Source organism: Taeniopygia guttata, chromosome 8 (genome assembly GCF_048771995.1).
Source record: "Taeniopygia guttata chromosome 8, bTaeGut7.mat, whole genome shotgun sequence".
Classification (NCBI taxonomy): Eukaryota; Metazoa; Chordata; class Aves; order Passeriformes; family Estrildidae; genus Taeniopygia; species Taeniopygia guttata.
In genome coordinates this window covers 29,549,204-29,575,286 of record NC_133033.1, presented here as the reverse complement: position 1 = coordinate 29,575,286, position 26,083 = coordinate 29,549,204, and the positions used below count along the sequence as shown (strand labels likewise).

Here is a 26,083-nt window from a genome sequence, read left to right as displayed (position 1 = left end):
TCGGCCTGGCCGCCCCGGCTCCGCTCCCTGGCTTTTTTTTCTTCTTTTCTTAGAAAGCCAGAAGGAAAAAAAAAGAAAAGAAAGAAAGGAAAAAAAAAAAAAAACAAACAGAAAAGAAGAGAAGAAAGAAAGAAAAGAAAGAAAGAAAAGGAGGGGAAAAAAAAAAAAGGTAGAGGGTGGTGCCCCACCACAGCGTCTCTCCCAGTAATGAAACCGGCTGGAAATCAAGTCCCCCTTCCAGGAGAAGCCCAGGCTGGCAGTTTTTGGGGAAAGTCGGTCCCCTGCCCGGGGCGGTCCCCGGCGGGGATGCGCTCCCCCGCGCTGCGCATCGCCGCGGGCGCCTCGCTCCCGCTGCTCCGGAGTGTTTAAAGAAAATGAATGCTGGGAGGGGGAAAAACAAAAAAGAAATAACAACAACAGCAACAAAAAAAATCCCAACACCAAAGCCGGAGAGCTGCCCCGGAGGGCTCGTCTCCAATGATCCCTGGCGCCGAGCGGGGCTCGGTCCGCTCCGGGCTCCGGTTCCGCGGGGCCGCAGGGGGAAGCGGCCCCGGGAAAGCGGAGCTGCGCCTCCGCCAAACCGCATCGGTTTCGGGGAGGGGAAACCCGCGGAGGAACGGTCCCGCCCGGCCGGGGAAGATGAAACTTGGAGCCTTCCCGCAGCTCCGGCGCTTTCCCGTCCTTCCCGGCTCTCCCTTCCCTCCTGCTTGTGGGGTTTCGCTGTTTTCCGGGGAGTTTCACGGCCCCGCAGGTCGGAGCGGTCTGCAGCGGGGCTGGGGCCGCGTACCTGCCGCTGCTCCGGGACGGGGATCCGCGGCTTCCCCGGCACGGAGGAGGGCTGGGTCCCCGTCTCCGGCCGGCGAGCAGGGAAACGGCCTCAGAGCTGCGAGGGACCCGCTATAGGATCGCGGAGGATGGGAGGCTTTTAGGGACCTCACCTCCTGTGCTCACCGCTGACCTTGGCACCAGGGGCAGATGCGCTCCCAGCCCCTCTGTGGGGCATCCTCGTCACCAAGTGCTCCCCACACCCCGATGACGCGGGTGATGCAGGGTCGTCTCCTCTGGGAATTCGTAGGAAGGAGAGAGGCCGCAGGTTAGCACAGGCAGCTCACTGCCCTGCCAAAATCCCACGGGAGAGGGAAACACAGTCCTGGGACAGCCCTACTGTATCCCAATATAATTCCCCGGGAGTTTGGGCATAAAAGCCTTGGTGCTATCACACGGGTCAGTGTCAAACAGCTGTGACCACTCACATCCAGGAAGGCTGGGCTGCAGCAGGGAGGCACTGGGCTCTGACACCTTTGTCTTTGGCTCTCCTGAAGGTCTCTGAGCAGCTACAGCCAAGTGTCAGAGTAGCCAGATCCACTGGAGCCACCTTGCCAAGACACCAGCCCAGCAAGGACTGCAGCATGACCAGGGGCTCCAAGCACTGCCTGCTGTTCTTCCTGCCTCCCTGTGCATCCCACAGAGCTGTGCAGGGCAGATTTTCCTTACAGAGCCAGGGAGTGCCAGCCCCATGGGGTGGGGATACCATCCACGAGCGCTGCTAAAATCTGTGTCCCTGTGCTGAGCACTTTGCTGGCAGACTCAGTCCACCCACCTGATTTTCTCTGCTCAGAGCTGCAGGAGCAGCTGGGAGAGAAGTCATTCTTTCCTGGATGTTGCCACCCCACTGTTTTCCTCCTCCTCCTTCTCTTCTCCATACAAGGAGGGGCTGGAGACTGTCTCACCTTGCAGCTCTCGTGTACAATTCCCAGCTTGGTCTATGAAGATCAGGTTTGGGGGCTGAGGCAAGTGTGTATCACCAGGGAGGCTGCAGCAGGGTGCTGCTGCTGGTGATTTACACATCCACCAGCTCCCACACAGGTCAGAGGTACTGGGGCACACCTGGCCTCGTGCAAAAGGTGATCACCGGGTGAACCAGTAAAATATGCAAGAAATACATTCCAACCACCCCCCCCCACCAAAGTGCAACTTCAACATGGGCAGTGGCCCTACAAAACATGGGGAGGGTATTTCAGGCTGCTCACTACAGCTTCTGAGGACCAATTTCCATTATTAGCTCAGCCAGAGCAGAACTAGGGACAACATCAGCAGCCAAAGAGAATTAAACTAGAGGAAAAGCAACTCTTGCCTTTTTCCTTCTAGCTGAGGGGTCTACAGGCAGCCAGGTGTTGCAAAAAAGTGGGTGGTGCTGGAGGACTGCATTAAACAGAAGCTGCCAAGCGAAGGAACAAGGCCACAACATTGGCAGAGGGGCTGCACATCTTCCCCAGCCGTCTCCCCGCTGAGGCTGCCCAGCTGTCATGTTCTGTGCAGGTCCCCACTGCTCACTGCTGGAAGGGGATCAGCAGCACTCAGCTCCCAGGTAGCCACAGCCACAGCAGCTGCCCTGGCTGCAGATCCCTCCTCCAGCATCACCTTAACTCTGCCCAGCCAAGCAGATGCAGGAACACGTGGGAGCAGGCAGGGCTGGCCCCAGAAGCTGGCAGGCAGGAGACCAAGGAGAAGATGGCTACAAGCCACCTCCCGTGGGACAGGAGTCACTGGGCCAGCACCATCCAGGGGCCTCAAATGCCCAAAGCCAACTTGACACAGAAGAAGCCTTGTCCAGCACCGGAGAAGTCCCTCAACACCACTCACCCCTGCAAGGACCACACCTCCCTGTCCTTCTGCCACCCCCAGAGCCCTTCAGGGGCATCAGCAGCTGCACAGCCAGCTGGGCTGGCCAGCCTGGCACAGAGGCAAGCCAGAGACCAGCCCACAGCCACCATGCTGTCAGATAGCCCTGGGCTGATGAAATCCTCTCATTTCACCACTGAATCCACCAGACCAAGCCTGCCTCAGGTAGAGTCGATTGCACAGAGGGCACAGGAAGAGAGGAGAGAGAAATGGAGTGGCAGCCACTGGCCTTGCTTAGATAGAGGTTGGTCTTTGTCCACTCAGGCTGATAAACTGCTGGGGATTTATCAGGGCTTCTCTACCACGCTTTGCGCCAAAATGTACCTTGCCATCCTCCCTGAAAGAGGATGCACGGCTTTCCACTGCTGTGGGAATCCAGAGCTTCCCTCTGGCTGCCCTGGAAGGTCTGGGACTCTGGCAGGGGGTCAGGAACCCCCCTGGACAGAGCCCCCAGAGACACTGGCTGTGATCTCTGTCCATGGAAAAGAGTTTTCAATCTTACAGGATGAATTACAAGCTCTGAGTGTTTAATATGAGTAGTAATTAAGTGTGGCACGGGTGCAAAAGTAAAATTTTAGGATTCTAGATTAGGGGTCCAAAGGAGACAAGATGGAGGAAATTGTGTGTGTCTTGTCCTTTTTCTCCTTCTTCATGCCCTCCATGTTTCACTGTGGTGTTGGCATTTTTCTGTTGGTTTAGGCTGGGGACACACTGTCCAACGTAGGTGACAGATATTGGCACGTTATTGTAAATCCAGCACAGGTAGTTTCTGGTATTTAATGTTTGTAACATCCCACTGAGGGCAGAGCCCCACACGCTGCCCTGCAGGACAGAGCTGCGGCAGGGCAGCAGAACATGTTAGAGATAAACAGAATAAACAACCCTGAAACCAGCACAGACGAATTATGGCTTCTGCTTTGGCAGCGGGGCAGAAAGACAGAGACTTTCTACAATCTCAGAATCATCAATACCACAGATTCTGACACACTGCCATCAGCAGCAGCTCTGGGGAGCCTCCCCTTTTCCCCCTCCTCCCTGTGCCCCATGAGGCACCAACCGAGCCCAGCCTCCCCAGCCGGGCCTCTGATGGGACAGCAGAGAGCTGGGAGGGACACAGAGGGGAGGAGCAGAGGAACCAGGCAGCAAAGAGAATATCTCAGGGAAGCTCAGGTGAGATGCTGAAGGCAGTCCAGGGCCCAGTGCAGAGAAGAGGTCCTTGAGAAAAGGTCAGTGTTGGTGGCACTCAGTTGGATTCACACTGTTGGTGTCTGAGAGTCATGTCAGGTCTACAGGATGTGTCCCTGAAATCACTCAATCCATCAGGGAGCCCAGAGTCAAACTGAACATAAACCAGCTTGAACTTTTATAGTTTGAGATGTATTTTTATTCTCAATCCAGAAGTGCTGTTGTTGGACTCAGCAGAAACTGAAGCAGCTGCTACAGGACCCAAAACTCTACTATTTTTGAAGCATTGCAGAGGGAGCAGCCCAGAATTAATAAACGCTTTGACACATTTGGCCTGTACACCAGGAACAAAGCTTGTCCATGGTGGGGAGGACCTGCTGCTAACTCGGGAAGCTCATGCAGATGTGAGGCATGGTGGCAAAGAGAAAATGGCCTTGCAGCAGTCATTCCCAGAGTCTGGCTTGCTTATTAACCCCAGAGCAAAGGAAAAATTGTCTGAGCTTGATCTGAGGCTATGAGGGGCTTCAGGGGGTAAGCAATGACTGGATGAAGCTTTCTTTGGCTTATCAATGATTGTGATTTCTACTGTTTTATGAAAATTAGGTTTTTCCAGGGCTGAAGACTGGGGGAGCTCCAGCCGTGCCAAGCTGCTGTTCTTCTGCAGCAACTCACAGAAGATATCCACACCGGTGACTTTTTACCAGCTGCTAAGAGATTTGTTCCTCAGGGTGCCCAAAGACTCACTCCTACACTTTGCAAGGCTTGGGGAAGCACAGCTCTTGGACAACATCCGTGTAGAGAGGTCTACAGTGTGAATGAGGAATCCAAGGGTTGGGACCAAATCCAGGAGATTGCATCAACCCTCAGGTCCCCAGTGACTGCAGATAGAGCTGGGTTGCTCCATGACTTGTTTCCTCTGCAGAGAACATTGTTTTTTGCTAGTGGCACTTTCAGATGAGCAAGTGGTGTCATACTCACAGAGGCCACGTGGAGAGTCATGGTCTCTCTGCCCTGCCAGACACAGGGTGGGGGACTTTGTGGTGTGCTGTGTGTTAATTTTATTTTTTTTTCAAAAAACCCAGTAGTCATCTGGAGAAACAGGACAAAGCCCTGCTCAAACTGTAGCCTGGAGACCTCGTGGCCCAGAACCCAGAGACTACCCTTCCAGACTGCTAAGAGTGAGCGTGGCCAGCAGCCACCTCAAGACTTCCTGCCCTGTCTTGGTTACCATGTCTTATCACTTCCAAAATATCACAGGCAGCGGTCTGGGTTTGTTTACAAACAGTAGGTTGAGATCAGCATCCATCAGGAAAGAAATCCAACCCAGGCAGCTGGGGACCAGCTCTTAGAAGTTTACATCTCTTAGAGGGGAAGCCTGAGCTGGAGGTGTCCTCTTGCTTCATCTAACCAGCAGCATTGGTGTGGCACCATCCCAGCACAGTCTGCATGCAGCCTCTCCAGTTGCAGTTTGAGATGTAATTTTATTCTCAATCCAGAAGTGCTATTGTTGGACTCTCCAGCAGCAGTTTTACAATGAGCAGGTTGAGTATTTTCTCTATTTAAACACCTCTTTTAACCAAAAATTACCTATTCAATTAAAAGTAGCTTCTTGGTCAGTTCTTTTCACAGGTTTTGAAATTCTCCCTCCTGGGTTTTTCTCAGGAGGACAAGAAGAAATTAAAGCGGTTTTGTAATGTTGGGGTTTTTCCTCTTTTTCTCCGCTTTTTAAAATTCTCCTTTCCCTTCTCTCAGCGAAAAACTGGAAAATGAATCATGTCCCCATGTGGGAGCTTCAACAAAACGTTCCATTTTTATCCTTCTTCCTTTTCTGTTGTCAGTCCTCCTCTCCCTCCAACTTCCCCGAGCCGGCAGCGTCGCAATCTGTCACGCGGACAGGCAAAGCTGCATCTCACCCCACTGTCTGCTGAGAGGGTCAGGAGGGGCAGATCACTTAACACTACACCTGTTTTATGAATAATAATACAGACAGTTTCGCTGGGTTCCTGGGAGGACATTTTCCCACCAGGATAAGCGCTGCATATTGAACAAATTAATGTCTTTAACTCGTTTGACTCTGGTTGCAGTGGGGAGCTCCAGTGGTGCCGCTGCAGCAGGAGAAAGACCAGGCAAGCCTTTGAGGATGGTTTGTTAGAGGGTCTGGTTCTTTCCTTTCCTGCAAGTTTCACTTGTGGAAGTGTGAGATTATAAATTTGAGATTCATGAAGCTGTTTCCAGAGCAAAAATATGGAAGGGAAACGAAAAAAGAACTGGATGTGTGAAGCTTCAGGAAAATGGAAAGTTATCCACGAGCACATCTGCATCACTTTCATATACTCCACCTGGATTTCAGTTCTTTGTCAGTAGCTAGACTAGCTCAGAAAAGAAAAACAAAAAACCAAACTAACCAACCAAAACCAGACAACCACCCTCTCACACACTAAAAACGTACTTTAAATGTTATTTTACAAATTCAAAGAATTCAAAGAGTCCAAGAGTTTCTTTTTAAGATGGTGGAATGAAATGTTTTGATTCACAGCAACAAGTTCCTCTTGGTCTTTCTTTAGCAGAAACAAGAAGAAGCAATACCTGTCTTCTCTCAGCCAGAGGACTGTGTCCATCAGCACAAGCAGAGATATCCCAAGTGACATTTCTGCCCTGACTTGGGCTGCCCAAGGGTGTCAGGAGGGACCCTCAGCCCCATCCCAAGCTGTGACCACAGCAAAAGAGAACACTGCTCTGCCAGCTCCAATCAGTGCCTCACTCGTATTATTTTATTTGTTTTGTTGACTTTTATTGAGAATGAAAAAATAATTTAAAGCAATTATCTGTACAGGGGGGCAGGGGGATGTTAGCTGGGTAGAGGATCTGTGACCCCCCCAGAAAGGGCTTGAGGGGGTGATTTACAGCTGTACAAAACCACGACAACCCCACCGAGGAGGAGCGGAGGGCGAAGGACATCTCTGGAGCTCTCAGGGGCTCAGAGCAGAGGGGCAGGAGGCTGTGCAGGGGCACAGGGGGCCAGGCTCTGGCCAGACAGACCCTCAAGTGACCTGCAGGGGTGTCTCCAGCATCTCCATGAGAAAGGTGTCGATGGGGGTGTCTCCAATCAGCTTGAAGAAGAAGAGGTGCTCCAGGCACTTCAGCCCGATGGACCGCAGCGCCGGCAGGCGCAGGAGGAGCTTGGCAAACCTGGGAAAGACCAGAGTCAGAGTCACAAGGGAGGCACTGGCTGCCTTCTCCCACTTATTTCCAAGCCTGTACCAGCCCAAATTCTCCCCAAAAAAATGCTTTGGGGCTGTGGGAATCCAGGGCTTCCCTCTGGCTGCCCTGGCAGGTCTGGGACCCTGGCAGGGGTCAGGAACCCCCCTGGACAGAGCCCCCAGAGACACTGGCTGTGATCTCTGTCCATGGAAAAGAGTTTTCAATCTTACAGGATGAATTACCAGCTCTGAGTGTTTGATATAAGTAATAATTAAGTGTGGCACGGGTGCAAAAGTAAAATTTTAGGATTCTAGATTAGGGTCCAAAGGGGACAAGATGGAGGAATTGGGTGTGTCTTGTCCTTTTTCTCCTTCTTCATGCCCTCCATGTTTCACTGTGGTGTTGGCATTTTTCTGTTGGTTCAGGCTGGGGACACACTGTCCAACGTAGGTGACAGATATTGGCACATTATTGTAAATATAGCACAGGTAGTTTCTGGTATTTAATGTTTGTAACATCCCACTGAGGGCAGAGCCCCACACGCTGCCCTGCAGGACAGAGCTGCGGCAGGGCAGCAGAACATGTTAGAGATAAACAGAATAAACACCCTTGAAACCAGCACAGACGAATTATGGCTTCTTCTTTGGCAATGGGGCAGAAAGACAGAGACTTTTTACAATTTCAGAATCATCAATATAACAGATTCCAACATGGGGCATTCTGAGACTTAGATTCCTTTAACCATTCAATATAAGCATTTGTTGCCTCGTTGCCTCGTGTGGTGGGAATATGGACCTTTCCAAAACAGAATTTGGCATTTTAAAAATTTAAAAGAGAAAAAAAAAAAAAAAAAAAAAAGAAAATACATTCAAATTCTCCCGCCAAGATTTGAACACTTAACACCTTTCCACAGTACTATTTAAATCTGTCTTCAAAACCCCCCAGGCTCCCAGAGGGTGTGCAGCCCCTCAGCTGGAAGGGGGTGCAGCTGGAAGGGGTGCAGCTGGCAGCCTGTTCCCTGTTCCCCCTGCCCAGAGCCCACTTGCAGTGTCTGTGTGACAGCCAGAGCCAAGACCAGCAGAAGATTCCTCAGGCACCAACCCAGCTGCCGGCGCTTCAAGAGCTCGGCCAGCAGAGGGTAGGATTGGATTGGAAAGCAACAAAATTCATCCCCACGGTACTCTCAAGGCTGGGGATTTGGGCACTGTGGCAGGATCCTCTCTCCAGGGTGGGCATCACGCTGGCCTTGCCGGGGGCACTCACCGTCCTGGCTGCTCGGGGTACTTCTGCTTCGTGTAGGCTTCCAGCGTGGCATAGACCTTCTCCCGCAGAGATTCCACTTCTGAGGGGCTGGACAAACCCTTGGCATCTGCTCAAGGGAGGAAATACAGGTGGGGAAAGGATCTCTGCAGAGGGGGTGTTTGTGCTGTGTGCACGGGCAGGAGAGGGCTGGGACCAATCTTGGTCTGCTGGGAGCTGTCCCTGCCCATTGCAGCGGGGTTGGAATGATGTGATCCTCAAGGAACCTTCCAACCCAAAGCATGAAATCTGTCTGCAGCCTGATGCTCGATGTCACAGTGACCTGCTGTGGCCCAGAGGGAGTCCTTGTCACCTGGGACTGTCCCCAGCCTGTGGCTTACCTGGGTTAAACAGGACAATGGCTCGCAGGCACCCCAGCTCCGACTTATCCATCTGCATGTCTTTCATTTTGGACACCAGCTCTGTCAAAACCCTGCGTGTGGGGGACATGGGTGAGCAGACAATCAGAGACAAGTTTCTCCACTGAAAATAGGCACTGGGAATACCCTCAATTCTTCTCTGCAGGAAGAGAGGCATCTTTGAGGCACAGCCATGCCCCACGCTGCTGTTCTACAAGCACATCAGCAACATCCAGGGACCTGAGCATCAAACCGGCTCCTGTTCTCACTTTGTTCAGCACACAGCACTCACAATTTGCACTCACTCAAGGAACACCACATGGGTTTTCTCCACTTTTTACTGTGTAGTGCAAAATATGGGCACTGTCCTTACACATGCCAGGTAAGGAGCGGTGGGGCAGTGTCCTGCCAGCCAGGGAGCAGGCAGGGCAGGGACAATATGTGTGCAGTTGTTACACAAGCAAGTTGGGGTTTAAGGCTTTGCTCTTGGTGAGCAATATTAGGCCTAGATACAGCTACAGCAAACTCTCAAGACATAAGCTTTCCTCCCCCTGCACACCCAACCCAACATCTGCTTCTGCTTCACTGTGCTTTTACCCTGTTCTTGTTTTTCACATCAGTCAAACATCCCCTGCTCATTCCAAGCTACTTCTGCCCCAAAAGGGTTTGCTCTAGTTCCCTTAAGGGCATAGCTCCCATTCAGAGGGGAAGGCAGAACCAGCCTGGCCACCCCTGTTGGGGGATGTGGCAACCTGTCAAAGAGCAGGGATGTGGTACCTGTCAAAGATGGAGCCCACGCCAGCGCTGTGGGCACTGCTGCGGTGCACGTGCAGGCCTGTGGCCAGCAGGATCCCGTCCTGGACCGACACGGAGCGATGGGAGAAAGAGGCAATGAGCAGCTCATTCCAGCCTGCAAGCACAGGAGCGCAGGAAACGTCAGGGAGTCCAGCCAAAAATCAGTGCCACATGGAGCAGCAGAGCTGGTTTCTCCCTGCTGGCTTTGGACTAAATTCAGAGGAGAGTTGGCACCCCCTTGCCAACACTGCAAGGGGTGGCCTATCCCTTGGAAATACTTGGGAAATGCTCTAGGCACATGGTGTGATTCTTGGGGTTGTTCTGAGCAGGGCCAGGAGTTGGACTTTGATGATTCTTGCAGATTCCTTCCAATTCAGGATGTTTTGTGATTCGATGACCCTGACTAGCAGCAAGCAAGGAGCAGAAACTGGCTCAAGGAAAAAAAAAATTACAAAAAAAGAAAGGGGGAAAATATTCTAGGTTTTCTTCCTAAAAAACATATTCCTAGCAATTCAAACCTCTTTACAAACAACAGATTCTACTGCCCCATCCACAGCCTCTGCCAACCTCTCATCTTATCTCAGACTGGGGGATGTAGGAATGGATTGGCTCAGGACTGCACATTCACCATCCAGCCTGGCTGGCTCTCACACAGCCCAGAGAAGGGACAGGGGCACAGGGACAGCCACAGGTGGGGGACACTACCTGCCCGGAGGAGAATGACTTGGTCTTCCAGCGTCAGGTCGGAGAAGTGGGGGATGCGCTTGGCCCACTCGACCAGTGTGAAGAGCTGCTTGTCAGCAGCGTGGCAGATGTTGGTGACTGGGTCATTTGTCTGACAGAGAGGGGTATCAAAAGGAAAAGAGCAGAGAAAAAGAGGAGGATTCATCAGTGAAAGGTCTTTGATAATCACAATCGAGTTAACGGTACCCAACGCCACAAGTACAACACCCAAACTGCCAATAATCTCAGGTGGGTGCTGTTGGGAAGAGCAGGTATTTGGTACCACTGTCCCCTCTGCAGCCAGCCAAGTCAGCCTTATGTTCTAACAGAGGCTAGACAAGATTAAGAGAGTAAAAGTGGGTATTTATTAAAGGCCTTCAACAGGCACACATTGGGCAGCCAGAAGCCTCCCAGAGGCTACACCCAATATGGACAATGCTCACAAATTTTTCAGACAATTATAAGTTTGGTCCATTTACATATCAAATGTTAATCCTCCAATTACAGCTTCAGGTAATGAAGTCAGATACCCCCAGTTTGCTCCCCCCCATTTCACTTTTTGTTGATACTTTTCAGGGCCTGAGGCTGTAGGGTGTCCTTGAGTTTCAGGCCCAGGGAGATTGTTTTGTGTGACCAAAATGTGAAGACAGCTAACACTCTATATGGAGTTTAGAGTTATACACTAAAGCAGTACAGGATTTGAAAGGTATAAAAGCTAAAATCCTAAGGCATTGAGCTGGTTGCTGACTTTTCTGTTTGCTTGTTGCCCTTTGCATAGCAAGTCCCTTGTGGCCAGCTGCAGTCCTGCTCCCCAGGGCTTATCTAAAAGGCAGGGAGGAGCCCCTGAATAGACATGAGCACCAGTTTCATCCAGTAAAACCACAGCAGTAATCCTGCTGTGCTCAGCTCCACCCCAGCCTTGGTCACGGGGCAGACAAGAAGTGTTCAGGGCTATAGGCACATGTGAAAGCCAGCACAGGGCTCTCAGACTCTCCAGCATCTCCAATGAGATTCCTCATTGAAACTAAAAGAGACTTGGGGAAAAATGCTTGGAAAATAACATATAAGCTATTTTCTAGCTGTCATTCAGAGTAGCTTCAAAAGAGAAACTGTTGGTGATTTTTTAGGTGGTGTGGAGTAAAGCGCTCTTGTAAAACACTTGTCGTTCACATGTTGCTTGTCTGCTCAATTCCCAGCTCAAATCTCTGGCTGCAGGTGATGCCAGGGGCTCTTACCGAGCTCTCTGTGCCCACGTCACTGTATGCCTCTGTTTTGGGCTCCACTGCCAGCTCAGCTTCCAGGATCCTCTCCACGGGCATGTCCTCACTGCCACTGCTCGTGGACTCGGCCTCGTTCTCACTGCGCTCCCTGCTCCTCTGCCTCTCCTCCTGCACAGCTGTGGGACACAAACACAGCTCTCCATAGCCACAGCAACACTCAGCTGCGCACAGGGGGTCCCCACAGGTGGGGTGAGACCCCCTCACGAAGGGAAGAACAGGAAATAAATGGGTATTTTGGATGTGCACCCATTAAAATAGCTGCTCCCACACCAAGAACTCTGAGGTTGCTGCAGACCAGTAGCCTCCAAACTTGACCAAGGATTGTGATTTCCAAAGTATGGAGCTTCAGAAGAGAGGGAAGAGGAGTTGATACCTCCAGGTGGCAGCCTGGACTCGGCTGTCACTGGGTGCTGGAGGAGGCAGGAGGGACCCAGCCCTCACAGACAGGTTTTTGTGCTCTCAGCATGCTTCCAGCAGTCCCAGTATGCTTTCAACAATCCCACAGCAGCCAGAGCATCCAGCAGCAGGGCTAGACAGTCCCAAACCCCCAGATGGATTCACACATGCTGCTTGTCTCATTCCTGAGAAAAATCCTACCCAGTCTGGCCCTGGCATCACCTCTCTTCCTGATCCTCCCCACTAGAAAGTTCCTTCTACATCAGTACCCCAACACCTTCACTCCCTTCTCCCCTCTCTGTATGTTTTCCAAAGAAGGCACAGAAGCGTGACATTCTCTCCAAAGCTCAGTTTTTAACTCCCAGGGCTGCTGTGTGTAAGACAGGTCAGTGTAGGACCTGTGCATCTGGTATGTCAACCCTTGTGTGCAACAGAAGTCCTGGCTACGCTTTTTTCTTTTAAGAAATCCCAAAGGGAAATACAACAGTCCTTCTTAAGAAGTGACCAGCAGGTATTATATTTGTTTGGTTCACTGCTGGGGACAAATGGCAGCACCCAAGGAGATGGATCAGTGGGGCATCCAGCCTGGTGCTTGTGAGGGAGGGCAACACAGGACACAAGTATATGCCAGCCTGCTGGGGGGAACACTTGTCCTCTTTAGAGCAGTGGACAGGAAAAGCCAGGCAAGTGTTTCTGAAGCCACCAAAATCTTACTGGAAGAAATAACATGGCAAGGAAATGCCAGTCCCATCACTCAGCCTCTGGACTCAAGCTGCACTCTGTCCTCAGTTTCTGCAGCTCCCAAAAAGCCCCTGTGATTGCTGCAGCCAAACTCCCACAGGATCCACCAGGATCCTGGGGTTTAAATTTTCACTCTCTGCAGAAGGAAGTTGTGCTAACACCCTGGTCCTCTGAACCACTTTGCACCTGGCTGGAAGAGGGAGCTGGGCCTCGGATTAAGTTTTTTATTCCAGCCTGGCATTGTGCAGTCCCCAGCTGCCCTGTGAGCTTGAGGCAGCACAGCTTTGGTGATGCTGCAGGACGAGGATCAGCTCATGCTCAATTTTACAGCTCCTTCCCCGGGCAGCTCCATTACTTTATCTTAGAAAAAATGAGCTTAAATACTGTGTTGGTTGTCACATCCTGACCTTGCATAATTTGGGAGACAATGCAGCTCAGCAGGTGAGGCTAAGAGTGGAAATGACAGAGAACTATAAAATGAGAGATAGAAATAAATCACTCGCTCTTATCCTCCAGTACAAGAATTAGGTGGTGACAAATGAAGTCAGCAAATCAAAAACAAAAAAAGGAAGCTGCTCTTCACAAAGGAGACAAGAAGTCTGCAGGACCCCTCACTGCTGGGTGCTGTCCCCAGCAGAAGTTTACAGGTTTCCAAGGGGTCCAAGCCATTAAGAGTCACTAACTAGAGGCAAGGTTGGGTCAAAAACAGTCAAAAGCTTCAATACTCACCAGCATGTGCGATTAGGTGAGAAGAAAAATACACTGTGACAGCTGCCCCATCAGTCTCTTCCCTTAATAGCCCTTATTAGGAAAAAGTTCTTCGCAGAAGGGGCTGTCCAACATGGGAACAGGCTGCTCAGGGTGGGGGGCTGAGTCAACATCCCATAGGTATTTAAATGACAGGTAGATGTGGCACTTAGGGACAGGGTTTAGTGGTGAAATCTGCATTGCTGGGCCAATGGTTCCACTTGATCTTAAAATTCTTTTCCAACCTAAACCTCGATTCTCATTTCCTTTACGTAATGAGGTGCAAAACCCCCCCGACGCCCTCGGTGTGGGTTTTTGGAATGCACCAGCCTTGGAGGATCACCAAGAGCCCGATTTATCCTAATGAACAATGGGAAATTTCTCCAATCCCATTGCTTCCAGCAGCCCCAGTCCTACCTTCCCTCTTCATCCCCATGGCGAGGCACTTCTGATAGCGGCAGTACTGGCAGCGGTTGCGCTGGCGCTTGTCGATCAGGCAATCCTTGTTATCCCGGCAGGTGTAGATCAGATCCTTCCTGATCGTCCTCTTGAAGAAGCCTTTGCAGCCCTCACAGCTGTACACCCCATAGTGCTTCCCTGGGGAGGCAAGGGAATCCCTGGGCAGGCAGGTATTTGCCTTTCCTTCCAGCATGGAGGAGCTCAAACCAAATCATCCAAAGGTGAAAAACTGCAGGTATCACCTTGGCAGGCCTGGAGTGGCTTCAGTGAGTCCTGGCAGCAACAGTGACCAGCAGCAGTCAAACCATGGGACCACTGCATGCCAGTGGAGGAATGTGGATCATCTCAGCTGCAGAAGGGCCACAGGCAGCAAATGGGGTGCACTGATATGGAGGGGCTTTGCAAGGCTCACTGGGGTACGAGAGAAAACCCAGACACAGCCAGAGCCCAGCTAACACAAAGCACAGGGAAATGGGAACACAGGGATTTTGGCAGATTTACCTTTGGTAAACAGGGACAGAAGGTAAAATGAGGTTATACACACAAGGGAGAAGAGCACAGCGTTTAGGTTTGCTCACTTTTGGGCACTAATGTGCAATACAGACAGCCAGACCCAGCCATGATCTTGCTATGCCAGTATGACCACAGCGAGCCTCCACGCCCTTCAGTGCTGCACAAGAGCACCAGGAGAGCTCTCACTGCACAAAGCCTTCCCCAAGAAAGAAAACCTCCTACCTGAGGACCTGTCCCCACAGATGGCACAGATGTGTTTGGCTAGGGATCCTGGACTCGTGGATGGATAATTCATGTTCCCCATCCCCGGGAGACCCGGCAAGGGCTTGACATCCTCTGAGCTGCTGACATTGTTCAGGACATTGAGCTGCAGAAGCCACAAGACAGGTTAGAGGAGAGAGACTCACATCAGTGAAACCATCCCCAAATGGAGCTGACCCTTCCCTTGCTGCTCCTGCCAGGCTTGTCCCACAAGCTTATCCCCATGGGCAGACAGACATCCTCTGCTGAATCCAGCAGGCACTAAAGCAGATATTGCCTGATGTTGTAACCAAAGCAGAGCTGGAAAAGGACAGGCAGTAACCTCAGCTGCTCAGTTACAGCCTCCAAGCCATGAGGCTTGTGGGATCCTGGCTGCTTCATTAGAGAATGCTGACTGCTGGCAGCTGCAAGCACTAACAGCTTAGTAAAGCAGAGCTTTGCAGACAGGTGATCTGTTACAATCAAACCTGCACTGCTGCATGGCTAGGGAAGCTGTAATGGTGTTTAAAAAAAAAAAGGAAAAAATAAATAAAAATTAGTGGGTTAGCTTCCTGACTCATAATATCTGCATATGCACATAAACACATGGCCATTTGGTGACTCTCTGGGACTTAGGTTCCCAAACACTATCATAGGTGGCAGATTTGGGGTTACCAGATTATTTAAAAAATAAATAAATAAAAGGATCAGGCTGAGCATCTAAAAATCAGCGGTTGTGAGATGCAGGAAAATGACACAGAGCCCCCAGCTGAGATCCCCAGGAGCTGCTCCTGGCTGCTGAAGTTAAAGGTTACAAACCCACATTGATTAGAGACCAAAGCCTGACATTGCCCAGGGCTTTGTTTTATTGCTGTTTGCTTTGGAGCCACGTTGGGCAGGGCAGGGAGGGCTAAGGGCCATTGAGCACATCTTGTCAAAAGCTGTCTGGGCACAACAATCCCCCTCCAAGCCCAACATCCACCATCAGATCACCTTCCCCACTGTCGTGGGTTGAGGGCTGGGGATGGTTGTTCCATCCCTGGGTTTGTTTGGAATAGTCATGCCAATTTATCAGCTCAAAGAAGGCAGAAGCAGGGATAGAAAACAGGTTTGGATGAAGACCCAGCTCGAGCCTTCATTCCAGTCTCTGCAACATTTAAAACAGTGGATTTCATGCATGTTGCTGGAAGTTCTCCATTTGCTTCAAGAAACTGCACATTTCCCACAAAAAAAGAAGTAATTTCCACAGTAAATTTCGGTAAAGAACAAGGGCTCATCCCATTAGAATTTTCGGATGAGTCATTAGAAAAATAAAAAGGTGAAGCCTGTTCTCATCTTCCCTCACTGCTATCCCATCATTTTCAAAGCTTCAAAGGTTTTAGTAACACGGAAAACAAAAATTATCCAGCAAAAATCAGGAGCCAAGTTGTTTTGCTCCACTAGGACATATAAGTGTATTGGGAAAAATTGCCTAGAGGAAACAAAGGTTTGATCTCTCCAGCAGAGGCTCAAACCAGGCACTGGCAACTGTAATTCCTTATGCTTCAAAATCCAGGCCAAGGAAAGGAGAAGTAAACCCCTTCCTCCCCACAAGTGTCCATCAGCAAAATGCTGAGCCGGGAGGAACTTTTTATGGTTTAAAATGTTACTCAGAACTTGGGTACCACCTTTTCTTCCTCCCTGCCATCACTTTGAAACAATAAAAGGGAGAGAGGGTCCATGGGAGGGGGACACACAGAGCAGTTTTAGCCATCAGTGTCCTTAGAGCTTGACTCTTGCAGGTTAAGTGCAATCATGTATGGTATCTGGGACAACTGCTTGAACCCAAATCCATTAGCTGCCTCCTTGCTGAATCCCCAGGGCCCAGCTGTCTCCTTGCATTAGAGGCAACACAAATGGAACCTTCTCCTCGGATCTGGGAACTTGGCACGGAGCCCAGGCTGGGGAAACCACTTCCCAGAGCATCCCCAGTCCCAAAGGAAAGGCTTCCAACCAGCCAGTGCTGCCACAATTTCCTGTCCAACCATCCTGTCCTTGACGTCACGGGCACAAATACCATCAGATCCATGGGGAGCAGCTGGGTGGTGCCAGGGGAAGAGGGATCCTCCAGCATTCCCACTGCTGACAGCTGGGGCCCACACTGGAGCCGAGGACGCTGGGGAAAGGTAAGCCAAATCCCATCCTCTTTTCAGAGCTCTTCAGCTGATGCCATCCTCTCCCAGCCTCCCAGGCACAAAGAAGAGCTTCAGGCACTCCAAGGAGTAGCAGCAGGGTATGGGGTAGAAAGGGCTTGGGGACCATCTCCTTGCTTTTTCCTCAGCAGGAGCCATGGGGCTTCTGAGCACTTCCCACCTTCAGGTGCCACTAATAAAAGACAAAACCTTGCTCATAAGAGGCAGAATTTTCCCTTAGATCTGGATGCCCAGAACATCTGTCGAGATGCCACACTGCCACCCGAAATGCAGGAGGTGGTGCCAGGCTTTTGGAGCAGCATGTCTCCATCCCACAGAGCCACCCTGAGAGGCTCCCAGCCCATCCATGGCTCTGGGGAGGCACCAGCCCTAACACCTGGGTCTCCCCAAACCTCAGCACCCACGTGAGCACAGGCAGTAAGGATGGGAGTGCTTCATTTTGCTTCAGGCCAAGTTGATATGCAACACAGTAGGTGGCTGGCATTTAGCATTAACATTTGTCTCTGCCTAGAAAGTCTGTCTCCTTTCCAGACAACCAAACGAAGCAGATATGCTTTTGCAGGAGGAAGGGCAATGTTTCACGTGCTGCAGCCCTTGGCTATCCTGTCTGTTCCCATGTACAGTAATTATACACTACAACAGATGCAGCAGAGGGGAGCTGGACTGCACCCACGGTGAGAACAAAGCTGGAAATTAGCTCTCTTCCCTCATCCTGTAGGGTATTTTAAAACTGGTGTGGTTCCTGTGTCTGTGCAAGGGTGATTAATGCAGATTCATGGGGAGCTCAGCTGGAAAGAACAAGTGGCCAAACTCCCCACCAGCCAATCCCCTCCCTCAACTTTTGGGACTTTACCCATCCTGAAGACCAAACTGGAAGGAAGAAAACATCTCATCCCCACCTGTGGGCTGGCGTGTGCCACGAAATTCATGCCGGGGGCCGAGGACAGAGCGACGGGGTGGGAGCCCAGCGAGGAGGCGATGACCCTGTAGGGCGAGCCCAGGGCGCTCACCGGGGAGCCGACGGCACCCATGGGCGACGGCAGCGCCCGCGCGGCGCTCCCGGGGGGCTCCAGGTAGCTGGGGGGCCCCTCCACCACTGGGCTCCCCGTGGGAAGGCCCGAGGACAGGCCCACGGACGTGGAGCTGGCGTGCACCGGGGAATCTGCGGGGAGAAGCGGAGAGATGAAGCACGCCCAGTGTAACAGCTACCAGCTGGCCAGCCGTGCTTGTGTCAATGCCAGCCCAGCCTCAAAACCAACCAGCAAAGCATGCTGTGAAGGGAAAAGAGCAAAATTGTTGGTTATAGTACAGGAAAATGGGTTATATACTGTTGGAACCCTGGCTGCTGAGAATTTTAGACTTTCTGTGCTGACCCCCAAGAGAACACTACATTTAACCTGAGACCATAGAGAAGGCTTCCAAAATTAAATTATAAAAGATTAGAAGTGTGTAGTTTGAATAGAAAAGTGTAATATCACATAGTAGAAAACTTAAAGTTTTAGACTATAGTAATATATATAACAAGATAGAAATTTTAATGTGAAAACTAGTCCTTCTCCTTCACCTTCTTCCTCACGAGTTTGACCAGTATTATATAATTAAATTAAAAATCCAGCATTGAGAGTCACAGGTAATTAGTTATTGAGTTAAAAGTAAAAATAATTTAAGTGTAATTTCTTAATTAGACCATTTATCTTCAAAAGGCCTTGTAGAGAAAGAAATACAACTCCATTTTTAGCTTGTTAGAGTGAAGTACTGTAAAACTCACACTTTGTGAGACTGTAATATAGATAAGAACTAGTAAACATCTAAGTCCAAACAAGAAATACCGTCCCACACATTTGATCCCAACCTTAGCAGAAGAAAGAACCTAAAGAATCCACAATATACAGCAACAAAACTAATTGTGGAGATAATGCTTAATAACAAAATATTCCTTCTCCACTTTGGTGCCTGAGCAGACTTGGAGGAAGGCACCACTGCCTGCCTGCCTCAAGCTGGTTTTCAGTTTTCTCTGAACATTTCCCTGAGGTCCCATTTCTTTTGTCCAAGGCAGCTCTAGGGACAGCACGCTTCTGAACCCCGAAATCCTCACCAGCCAGCCTGAAAACTCTGAATGTTCCACATGTCTCTGCTCCTTGAAGTGCCTCTGGCCTTATGCTCCCATGGCTTAGTTTTCCCCTTCCCACCTGTGGGAATCCAGAGCTTCCCTCTGGCTGCCCTGACAGGTCTGGGACCCTGGCAGGGGTCAGGAACCCCCCTGGACAGAGCCCCCAGAGACACTGTCTGTGATCTCTGTCCATGGAAAAGAGTTTTCAATCTTACAGGATGAATTACAAGCTTTGAGTGTTTGATATGAGTAATAGTTAACTGTGGCACGGGTGCAAAAGTAAAATTTTAGGATTCTAGATTAGGGGTTCAGAGGGGACAAGATGGAGGAAATTGGGTGTGTCTTGTCCTTTTTCTCCTTCTTCATGCCCTCCATGTTTCACTGTGGTGTTGGCATTTTTCTGTTGGTTCAGGCTGGGGACACACTGTCCAACGTAGGTGACAGATATTGGCACGTTATTGTAAATCCAGCACAGGTAGTTTCTGGTATTTAATGTTTGTACCATCCCACTGAGGGCAGAGCCCCACACGCTGCCCTGCAGGACAGAGCTGCGGCAGGGCAGCAGAACATGTTAGAGATAAACAGAATAAACAACCTTGAAACCAGCACAGACGAATTATGGCTTCTTCTTTGGCAGCGGGGCAGAAAGACAGAGACTTTCTACAACCTCGGAATCACCAATACCCACAGATTCCGACACCACCCACATGTGCCTCCCCTGTGCCTTTTCACATGTTCCCTCCCAAAGCTGGGTGCCAGCATCTTCCACATGAGCTGGAGCAACCCAGGAATGGCTCATTACACGCTAGCAATGCAAGTTTCAGGACAAGGCAGCCACAAAACAATTTGTCCTTTATTTTTCCTCACTTGTACAAAGCAGAGCAGAGACTTTGGCCACACAGATGTGCCAGGGCACTCTCAGAGCTATGAGGACAGGGGGTTTCCTCCCTCCACACTGAAGAGCTGCAGTGCACTTCACCAAGCTGAGCCTCACAGCAGCCCCACCAGATCACTCTGCCCCTGAGCCCTGCTGAGGAAGAGGTGGTGTAGAAAAACAATATAACCCTGATCATTGCCACTTCAGGGCAGACTCTGAGGCTGAACAGCTCAAGCAAGGCCTAAATACTGTCTGTCTTCTGTAAGACCAGTCTCAAATATTCAGAGGGTATCTAGGCATCAAATGCCCACTAGTCCCAATGGGATATGCATCTAGGTGCATTTTAAGGATTTCCATGACCTTTTCTCCCTTCCTTAGAATTTACCAGCCCTGGTTAGCATTAGCTGTCATTAACATTTCTGTGAACCATTATTTCTCTGTTGGTTTTTCAACACTGGAGATCATTCCCTGGAGTAGCAAGGCAAAGATCTTGTGTGGGAAGGTCACACAGTTGGTTTTTCATGGCTGACACAGAGGATACATTCTCCCATTGCATTTGCAAGTAAGGCAGCGCTTTGGTGTTTTGTTTGTTTGTGTTTTTTCCTCCTTTTAACATTATTGCAAAGTTATTTACGTGACAGTGTTTGTTATTCTACCTGAAGTAACAATCAAATCTGATTCAAAGGGAAGATGCACAATAAAGACGGGAAAAGGTCAGCTTGCTGAATAACATTAAAGACATTTGTCAGAGTCAAGGAGGACTCGATCCGCCGTTATCAACCCACTTCAGACTTAATTCTGCTGAGGGAGGGGGAGAAAAGGTCTTTGTCAATTCTTGCTTTGGCTTTTTGGATCAATTCTCCCGGTGGGAAAGCGATGTGCAGCAAGAGGAAGCCAGCTCAATGACAACAGCAGAAGCCTCAGAGGCAGCGAGGCAGTCTGGAGGCAGGAACAGGGCTCTGCCTGCTGCACAGAGTCACCCCACATCCCCCTGCCACCATCAGGGAGATACACAGCCTGTTTTCTGCTGGCAGACAGCAAAATCCCTGCCTTGGAATGGATTCCAAGTGCTCCAGTCCTTCGTCCCAGAGTGCCTTTAGCGCTGGGCAGAAGCTGTGCTGTTTGCCTGGAACCCCCTTACCTCAGCAAGCACTCAGCTCACACAGGCACCTCAGATGTTTCTTGAGGCTTAAAAGGACCATCCTGACCCAGGCCATTATCAGCTTCAGAGAAAAGCAAATGCATTTTTCATCACCTGTGGTACCGTAACACACAGTCCTCCCCAGCATCTGTAGCACAGACCTAGAAAGAATTTGCTTTTACGCCTCTTTAAATAAATAGGTAAACAACATTGCCTTTGAGGATTCCTCAGCTTGGAAAATAAGTCATTGCAGAGGATACTGGGCAGAGATCTATCACACCAGGACAGCTGAGCAGAAGAATGGTTCTCCATCCTTTTCCATTAACACAGAAAAGGGCATATTTTGAAAGTATCATGCAGAAGATTTAAACCAATAAGAAAAGCCACCCAGGAGAGTTAACTCTGCTTTTATGCCAGACTTTTCAGAAATGCTGTCACTGCTAAGTTTCTCCATTAGAGAAGCTCCAAGTTTCACAAGGACCCAGAGCAAGGCTTTCTCACCAGGAGGCTGCTGGTCAGTGCAAACCCCGTGTGGGCTCCTGCCCCTGCCAAGGGGTAAATATTTCAGGGCTGTGCCCAGGGGGATCCCCTAGACCCCAGGATGGGACCAAAGGTCAAAGGCAGGAAACCTGGAGGGTTTGTACCTCTGTTATCCCAGCAATGAGATATCAAAGAGGAAGTGTGAATGCACAAAGGAGTGCTGGTGGAGATGGATGGATAAATGAAAATACCTACTGAGAGCACAGAGGTGTAAAGCCAGGCTTTGCCAGGGCCTGATGACACAAACCTGAGTTAACATGCATGTTTCAAAACTGCCTGGCTACACTGTCCTGCCAAGGCTCTGACAAACCCCTTGCTCAAATCCAGCAGCGTTAACTTGCCACTTACCAAACGACAACTTTATCCATCTGTTACAAATTGGAATAAAGCCCCCATTTAAAAAAGCACAACAATGACGACAAAAAGACCACAAACAACAAAAAATTTTGACTTCCAGTCCCTTTCTGGGGTAAGTCTGCTAAGTCATCTGCCAGGGGAGCAGAAATGCATTCTCCTGCACCTGGGGAAAATCCTCCTCTCAGCTTCTCATTTTCAGGCTAGAGTGCTCAAAGAGGGATATAAGAAATGACTGTTAGCAGACTATCAGCTTGTGAGAGGAACAATTTTCATGGCTGAAAGGTGTTCAGGAAGAGCCAAGCCAAAGCATCCTTGACCCTGGGGTTAATTATTCGCTCAGCTGAATATGCTCAAACTTGTTTCAGCTCAAAGCCAGGGAGGTTTGGACTGTGCAAACAGCCAAGTTTTGAAAGAAAAATAATTAAATTAAACTACTTGCAAGAAAATACTGATGGTCTGTGTCCCATATCTCCCAGCAGAACCCAGAAACATCTTGTGTTCACTGGGATGGAACGGCTTTACTCCGGGTGTTTTCTCTCATCATTTGGGAGACAGACAAATGGCAGTGGAACAGGGCTGGAGAGGAGCTGCTCTGCAGCGGGGAAGCAGCTGTGGGATGGAGCAGGGTGGGCTGGGGAGACAGCACCCAGTCCTGCACGGGGCACAGGTGACATTTAGCCAGGCCTGCAGCGTGTCCATCAGGTAATGCAAGGTGACAGCAGGGATGGGGACGCCCCGAGCACAGGGCACCAAGCACGCTGGCCGTGTCCCCACGCCAGCTGGGACCTGCACCGAGCACCAGGGCTTGCTGCTGCTCTCCACCACCCACTCTACATTCATCCTTGGCTTATTTCTGATCCACAGGTGGGGCTGCTTGGCCTTCTTCCCTGTTTCTCTTCTCCACATTATTGCCTGGACAGATAATATCCTGCCCAAATTCAGGGAAGCTTGATTTTGTATCTATTTCTCTCCTGCAGGAGCAGGGGAAGGCAAGACAGGAGGATTGTGTGGATTTGGCAGTATCTCTGCTGCAAACATGCACAGCCCAGAGAACCCAGTGACTCCATCAACTCTCCACGAGCTGCCAGAAGCAGAAACACACACTCCAGCCTTTTCTTGGAAAGGTGCAAGGCTTAGGAAGGAAGAACTTGCTTCTGGGTGCTTCACTGTTTCAAAGTGAAACTTTGCGGCAGGGTTTGTGGCACGGTTGAATATTAGGAATATTAAGCAGAGAGAACCTGGGCAGGAGTACAGACACCAAATTCAGCCAAGTATGAGTTTGTTGTGACTTAAATTTTTCAGTAAAATGACATGGTATGTGGACTTTCTTGAAGTTCATTGCAAAGGTAAATATCCTGCAGAATCAGAATTGCACAACACACAGTTGGGTCTTTGCATGACATTGTGGGTTAATTTTGAGTTACACATCTGCAAAATCCATGAACAAAATAGCTCTTTGTCTTTGTATCTTGTGAGCTAAACCAAAGTGTGCATACATATAGGTACTTATTTGTTAAGAATGTTTTGATGTCACTTGAGCAAAGTGAAACAGTATCCACTTTAATTTCTGGAAATCACATTTGTTTCAGAGGTCCGCATCATTTTACTCCTAAGTAAGCATTTGGGTTATGTGGTTTGGGCACATAAGTGTCTTTCTGGAAGAAAAAGGAAAATTAAGTGAATTCTGGATTTGTGGCATGGTTTGTGGCAGGGAGCAGCTGGAAGTGCACACACACACACAGATACAGTGTCCATAGCGTTGCTTCAGCACTCAGAATAAGGATCATATCCAATGCCAGCTTAGGCATCTCTGCTGACATTAGGAAAAATAATGAAGAAAGACCCCAAGAAACACTCAGTTCTCTGCATTTTGAAAATACTGCCCTTGAGGACGTAAGCAACAGCATTACCCTCACCCACCAGCTGCTGAAGATGAGCAAGCACACAAAGCTTTGGCACTTGACTTTCAACTGTGTTTCATCTTCACTTTAGCAAAATCCTAATCCAGGGATAGGAAACTTGCTTGAATAGCCTCATAAAAGCAGAAGAACACCATCCACATCACAGCAGATGTGTAGGTGTCCAACAAATACACCTGCAGAGCACAAAAGCCTCAGGTCCACCACACCAATGCTGAACAGCCGGGTCTGGGCTAGCACAGTGAAACTGAACCTAGGTGAGCTTGATAAAGGCACTTTGGATGCAGCTCTGTGCTCCAAGCACTGCACAGGTAAAGCTGAGGAAGGTGTGGAAACAAAGACTTCTCTTCTGCAAGAGTGCACAAGTGACCCCAAATACCTCGGTGAAGGCAGCAGGAAAAGAAGGAACCTGGGCTGCAACCAACAAAACTGTCTTGATTTTCACACAAATCATGGCAGCAAACATCAGCTTCAGTGGTTACACCTGAGCAGCAAGAAGAATCAAAATGCAGAGGCCAGAAACATCCAAGCACTACACACACTGTCTGTTTAACCACCACAGGCTGCAGGTTTGTTTTAGCTAATGCCCCTTCAGCTCTAACACCCGGCAAAGCCTTGAGAGAAATAACCACGTTCAACACCAGGGTCTGACCTCATCTAAGGCCTAAAACAATCCTTGAAGATCCCTGGCAAGCCTAGAGATGATGGTACTCTCAACATTCACAGTTTCCTTTTTAATGTCAGAGAGAATCAAAAGCTGGAAGTCATCAAATAGTGAAAAAACACTTATGCTCCCAAGGCTTCGGAGAAAAGGCTCACAAACATTTACAGGTGTGAGCTGCCCTGCCTGACACATGACTTTGCAGATACTTCATCCTATGCAGATCAGAAAGCACCGAGAAGTGGGAAGAGACAGGCAGAGAAGGGCTGATTTCAGGAGAGGAGCACGAGTGTGCGTGGGAGGTGCAGCCTGGCAAACAGCTCATCCTTGGGGATGACCTTGAAAGGGAAATACCTGAGAGAAACACTCCTGAGAATGGCTGCAGTTATGGCAGCAGGATCCCCACAGTAACTGGAATCAAGCAAAGTTTTGCTGCTGTGACTGCAGAAGTTGTTTTTGTTTAATACGCAGAGGATGAACCAAAAAACTCTTCCTTTTCTGGTGATATTTTTAACCATCCAAGCAGATTCCCACAGACAGTACAAACTGCCATGCTAACAACCCACAGAAAGGTTCGTGGGTTTGCCTTGCTTTTAAGGTCCAGTAACCTCTGTGTTTCTGTCTTCCTGCTCAAGTCCATGTCAATAAATAATGCAGCCTTCCCTGAGTGCTAAAAACAAGGAGGAAATCTCTCAGGAGCTGTAGTGGCACATATGGGAGCAGGGGTTTCTCTAGCAGGGACCTACACAGGGCAGCAGAAAGTTTCCCTCAGCTCTGCAGGTGGTGGGAAGAGCTGCTTCCTCTCTTCTCTGGTACTGCTCCTGTGCCTCCCTTGCAAACAGGGGCCATCCAAAACCTGGCCACAAGAAGCTGTGTGTCGTGCCCAAAATGTCCTTGGACATACTAAGCTATTGACCCACTGTCCAATTTCAGTCAAATCAGGTCAAGACCTCAAAATAGCATCTGCTGCTGAGCCTGCACCAGGGAAAGACTCCTTTAGCAAACTACACATCAAGTAATTAAAAAAGAACTGCAAGCCAAATTTACTCACCCTAACAAGGTATCACATCTCCCTGGTGACCACAGTAACACACAAGAGTTGGATAAAGTTCCTCATCTCCAAAAAAAAAAAAAAAAAAGGGAAAACTCATTGAATTTGGGGGTTGAAGGGTTTTTCCCGTGATTGTTTGATCAGATTTCCCACTTGGCCAGCAGCCACCAGTAAAAAACACGTGAAAATTCATACAGTTGTCTTTGAATTTGTGGAGAGGCTACAGGTCCCCAGGAGAATGGATCCCATTGACTGAAGGACCTTTGGTTGACTCAGGCAACTGAAGGCAGGTTTCTCCTGCTTGAAAAGAAAAATTTTCACAACATTTAAAATTTTGTTTTCCCAGATGCCAGTGTTACCCAGCCACTGGATTTTCTCACACCTTTTCTGGGTCAAAGGGCTCTTTTCCATCCTCACAGCCACAATTATAGAAATGGACACAGTAAGCCATGACATCCAGGGAAAAAAGCATCATGCAGGTCACAAAAGCTGGGACCATCACAAAAAACAGTGCCAGCCAGGCAGCAGAGCCACTCCAGCACAATGTGGATTTTCCTCTCCCTATCCCCTAAACGACCTGGCCTAACCCTGCTTTGCTTGGGAGAGCTGACAAGA

General features: G+C 49.6%; 2 protein-coding genes across 4 annotated transcripts in view; both read right to left on the bottom strand.

Moving 5' to 3' along the window:
* LMX1A (LIM homeobox transcription factor 1 alpha) overlaps positions 1-614 on the bottom strand; it is a 45,754-nt gene extending 45,140 nt beyond the window's left edge. Inside the window, exon 1 of the mRNA XM_072932959.1 lies at positions 189-614. Within this exon, the coding sequence (XP_072789060.1) occupies positions 189-586 (398 nt within the window). The 5' untranslated portion in view covers positions 587-614. The remainder of the gene's footprint in view (positions 1-188) is intronic.
* A 6,019-nt stretch (positions 615-6,633) lies between these two features.
* Positions 6,634-26,083, bottom strand: part of RXRG (retinoid X receptor gamma) — a 39,399-nt gene continuing 19,949 nt past the window's right edge. For 2 of the 3 annotated variants that reach the window (XM_072932439.1, XM_072932440.1), the window contains exons 2-10: positions 17,712-17,974; positions 14,603-14,747; positions 13,826-14,005; positions 11,480-11,640; positions 10,227-10,356; positions 9,504-9,636; positions 8,709-8,800; positions 8,332-8,437; positions 6,634-7,056 (exon numbers count right to left, since the gene is read on the bottom strand). In XM_072932439.1, the coding sequence (XP_072788540.1) occupies positions 6,909-7,056; positions 8,332-8,437; positions 8,709-8,800; positions 9,504-9,636; positions 10,227-10,356; positions 11,480-11,640; positions 13,826-14,005; positions 14,603-14,747; positions 17,712-17,974 (1,358 nt within the window). In that variant the 3' untranslated portion in view covers positions 6,634-6,908. 3 annotated transcript variants of the gene reach the window in all.